This window comes from Lupinus angustifolius, unplaced genomic scaffold (genome assembly GCF_001865875.1).
Source record: "Lupinus angustifolius cultivar Tanjil unplaced genomic scaffold, LupAngTanjil_v1.0 Scaffold_15_61, whole genome shotgun sequence".
Classification (NCBI taxonomy): domain Eukaryota; kingdom Viridiplantae; phylum Streptophyta; class Magnoliopsida; order Fabales; family Fabaceae; genus Lupinus; species Lupinus angustifolius.
The window spans coordinates 6768-11496 of NW_017718715.1; the positions used below are offsets into that span (position 1 = coordinate 6768).

Here is a 4729-nt window from a genome sequence, read left to right on the forward strand (position 1 = left end):
CACAATTTAAAACACTGGTGTGGATAGTTACATTATCCCTAAGCAAGGACAACCTTTTTATAAATAAAAAATAGACAAGCTATATAAAAATAATTTAGGGCATATTGGTCATCCTTCATTAATTCCATCATTTTGTATTTCGGGTACATGCTATTTTTAATAAAATTTCATCCAAATTAGGCCAACAAAAACTTGGTCAACAAATTGATGCAAATTTAGGGAATATTTGCATGACTTGCTCCTAACTTTGTGGATCATAAGTTAACTATACTTTTGCCCATCATTCCCAACTTCTGCTTAGAGATTAGATATGGGTTGTGAGAGTAAAACATGCATGTTGGTTCTGCCTTTTCTTCTTTTGTCTGCATGGTACATGCAACGTTATTGTGTCTATGGGGAGCCCCAAGTGCCTTGTCTTTTTATCTTTGGGGACTCTTTGTCTGATAGTGGAAACAACAACAATCTGAAAACCATTGCAAAAGCTAATTACAAACCATATGGCATCGATTTCCCAGCTGGCCCAACTGGAAGATTTACCAATGGCCGAACTGCAATTGATATAATTAGTATTTTCTTTTCACTTTTTAACTCCTCTACTCTATCTCTTTTTATTCTATACACTCATTTCAGTATCAACAAGATATCAATCTAGTGATATAAGGTCCACTAGATCTTTAGAAAAACCAAAAGTTCAAGGTTTGATTTATGATAACGACACTTGTGGGAGGATATTATACATCCAAAAGGAATTTATTATCTTAGGATGAGGATATGGTACCAAAAAGTACCTCAATTAAATATTTTTAAATATAAATTCAAATATCTTATATAATTTCATTGCACTATGCAAGATTTTAGAAGAAAGATTTACCAAAGTTAAGATTGTTGCTTGAGGCATTTCCTCTACCCCTCTTACTCTAATAAAGTAGGGGTATGTTGAATCCTTCAACCGATAACCATCATTTGGCTAACCTAGTCTTCTCCATTTCTCAAGATCAACGAGGAGTAGTATAAGAATATTCTCTCGTTGTTCATTCACTATGTATGCCTTTGGACATGATCTTAGCCTTAACTCACCCTCCACGAGCAAACCATGAGATGGAACAGGATGGAACACTTAAGCTTTTGAGAAATTTAATTCGCACCAACTTAGGATTTATTAACTCAAGTTTTAAAAACAATCTCTTAACTTATAAGAAAAGGTCACATACACTTATCATTTTCATAAATAGGTAAGAGTTTGATGTTCTACACTACCTTTCTTACAATGGGATGAATTACTTTCTTTCTATTGTACTTTTTTTTTACAAATTCTAATATATATCAACAAATAGAAGTTTTATACTTACTTAATCTGAAGTGTCTTTTCTCTTGTTTTTACCACCCAATACGTTTTGTTCAATTCAAATTAATGTTAACTCATTGCAGCTCAACTTTTGGGATTTGAGAATTTCATACCACCCTTTGCAAATACTAGTGGTTCCGACATACTTAAAGGTGTGAACTATGCATCAGGTTCAGCTGGAATTCGCCGTGAAACTGGAAAACATTTGGTATAAATTAAATAACCTCTTTTTCTTCATTGACGTGTATATCTTTTTCTTCATATAATATTTTTCTCATGCATTGCTAATACTAAAAAAATAGTGCTACTTAATACAGGGTGAGAATATTGGCTTGGGATCACAATTAACAAATCACAAAGCCATAGTTTCTCAAATTGAAACTTTACTTGGAAATGCAGAGAAAACTCAAGAACACCTGAAGAAGTGCTTGTATTATGTGAATATAGGGAGCAATGATTTCATAAACAATTACTTCCTTCCTCAATTCTACTCTTCAAGCCGCTTCTATACACATGAGCAGTATGCTGAAGCTCTTATTCAAGAGTTATCTTCGAATTTAATGGTATTATTCAGTACATCTATACAGTTTTCACTCATTTATCTATCATTATATGTATGATGTGTATACGTATATATCTTATTACATTATTCATCATTCATTTGTTATTACATTTATGTGATGAGTCAACGTTTAATACATAAATGATGAATGATGTAGTGATATCGTATAAAACTCAAACACCATTGTGCATACATTTTTCCTTTATAGATATTTATATTTTCCAAAATATCTTATTGGGGAATCCAAATTTTGGTGGGCAGGCTCTTCGTGCAGGTGGAGCACGAAAGTATGTGTTAGTTGGGTTGGGCTTTGTAGGATGCATTCCAAAAGCTACCTCGAATAGAACAAATGGATCTTGTGTTTTAGAGCAGAATATAGGGCCATTGATTTTTAGCGACAAGCTTAGATCCGTAGTTGATCAATTCAATAAACATTTCTCTACGGATTCCAAATTGATCTTTATAAACAGTACAGCTAAGAGCACTGGCGATTTATCTGGTACACATTTTACTTTTCTCTTATTTCATTTCATATTCTCTACATTCAAAAACGGATTATATATATGAACTCCATTCTTATATTCGTGACATGAGTGCGAATTTGGTTAACCATAATATTTTCTATTTTTAAAGTCTATAGTTTTTATCTATATAATTTTTATTTATTTATGAAAGTATTAATGTATAATTTATTAGCTCTTTAGTCTTTTAACTCTTGATATAAGAATAATTTTAGTATCTTAAAAAAAATAAACAATTTAAGTAACTCATGAGCGATATAAGTTTTACCGTTTAGGAAAAAAATAAATAATTTAGAGTCATGAAATATACTTATGATATGTCTCTAAAATCTTTCATTTCATTTGTTTCTTATACAAAACTAAACTCCTAAATAGATATTAAATAGATAAGTAACTTTGATTGAGGTGCATTCAATAAAACATGTTTGATGTATATCAGGTTTCAAGGTTTTGAATGCTGGGTGCTGCTCAACAAGGACAGATGGGCAATGTGTTCCTGATAAAACGCCATGCGTGAATAAGAATGAGTATGTGTTTTGGGATCAATTTCATCCCACTGAGGCTTCAAGCCTACACACAGCAATAGCTTCATATAATGCTTCTAATACAGATCTCACTTACCCTATGGATATCAACCACCTCGTTCACCATCAATTGAAATAAATAAGAAGGAACATCTGAGTTCATAAATAAATGAGTTCGAATAAGGATCATCTTCAATACTTGAGAGGAGTTCTAGTTTTTTCCTTTGTTTTCAATAATAAAAGTGTTTCTCCATTGTTAATAAAATAATAAAATTGTTATACTATTTTAATTTTTCCTTTATTTTTTGTAGTACTGACCTCTTCGATACTCAATAGAATCTTTACTCAATAAGTTGATGTCAACGTCTTTCTCATTTTGCATGTTATGGTGATGATGTTGTCGTTCACAAGGTCTATAGTTGTTTGCCCCACCAACTTCATTTTTTGTTTTCCATTTTTTCCTCCTCTCTTCTTTCTTCTAGGTTTCTTTTGCAGTTCTTTTTATAGTGATTATTTTTTTGTCATCATAAAATACCACAATATACTATAGTCATTTATTGTCTTGCCATTACATGAATAATTCAGTGACTTATTTTTTTAGTACTTAGCATAACCCCTCATCTCATAGTAAAGAATTAATTAATTTTAGAATGTGTGAATGCCTCTACCAACAAATGTCGCTTACAGAAATTAAACTCTTAATTTTTTATCATTCTAGGAATCTAATATAACCTTATACAACTTCATCAACACCTTATTAGTAATCTAATAATTTCTATACTTACATATCTTCCAACTAAATATCTCCAATTTGCTTCTTCTGATTTATGAAGCTCAGAAAATGAAACGAAAGTCCAGTCCACTTAAATAGTATTAAAAAGGTTAGTTAAAATGCTTAATGGGTGTTCAGCTTTTACTATCAATGCTAAAATATATTGTTAAAAATATGTTAATCACATAAATGTCTGATAATGTATTAATAGTGAAAAAAATATTGTTAATGCATAACCCTTAATTTAAATGTTGTAATGATGTACAAATATTTTATTGGTAAATTATTTTTTATACAATTTTAATTTTGGGGTGTATAAATTTCATTTAAAAAGTCAATAAATGATATAAAAGTATAAATAATTTTGGGGTGTATAAATTATTTTTTATTGAGTGCACTTTATATTATATTTTTGACTTTATTTTAATTATCAAATTAAGATGAGAGGATAGTTAATATGTTGGTAGTAGTTATTATATGGTTTTTTTAAAAATTAAAAAGTGTTAAGGGTAAAATAGGAAAACAAAAATTATATTATACATGGTGGTAGTTACACCATGTTTTCTCTTTATATATAAAACTAGCATGTTTTTTTTATTTTTGTGCTACATTCATTAAAGAAAAATAATTTAATATAAGAAATGTTACATATAAACTCAATAGATACCTAAGATAAAAATATATAATTGAAGAAGAAAAGATAAAAATAAGAAAATGCGTGAAAGAATAATGATATATTATGAAAAAGAGTAAAAGTAATATTTGAAAGTTTAAGATAATTATTAATGGAAGAGAAACAAAAATGTAATTTTAGAATGTGAAAAATTATGTCATAGTAGTTATTTATAGTTTTCTCTTTATATATAACTAGTATGTACAAGTACTTCGTGTCATCAGTCAATATTGGATGGTACTACATATTAAAGCTTTATATATTTTATTTTTTTAGAATTAGTATGTATTCGATGTGATTAATTAATGGGTTGGTGTGGTTATTTATGGTTA

General features: G+C 29.3%; 1 protein-coding gene across 1 annotated transcript; it reads left to right on the forward strand.

Annotated features, from left to right (window-relative positions):
* The first annotated feature begins 276 nt into the window (after positions 1-276).
* Positions 277-3123, forward strand: LOC109337898 (GDSL esterase/lipase At1g29670-like). Its single transcript, XM_019574980.1, has 5 exons — positions 277-566; positions 1429-1553; positions 1663-1908; positions 2169-2406; positions 2868-3123. Exons 1-5 carry the CDS (start codon positions 311-313, stop codon positions 3089-3091), a joined length of 1089 nt encoding a protein of 362 aa, XP_019430525.1. The 5' UTR covers positions 277-310; the 3' UTR covers positions 3092-3123.
* Positions 3124-4729: the final 1606 nt, after the last annotated feature.

What these genes read in the sequence shown, in the direction of transcription:
- LOC109337898 (XM_019574980.1), top strand. Translation starts at nt 311, where the DNA reads ATGGGTTGTGAGAGTAAAACATGCATGTTGGTTCTGCCTTTTCTTCTT. An exon ending in AGTTATCTTCGAATTTAATG is followed by an intron (nt 1,909 to 2,168) that starts GTATTATTCAGT and finishes TTTGGTGGGCAG; the next exon opens with GCTCTTCGTGCAGGTGGAGC. An exon ending in GAGCACTGGCGATTTATCTG is followed by an intron (nt 2,407 to 2,867) that starts GTACACATTTTA and finishes GATGTATATCAG; the next exon opens with GTTTCAAGGTTTTGAATGCT.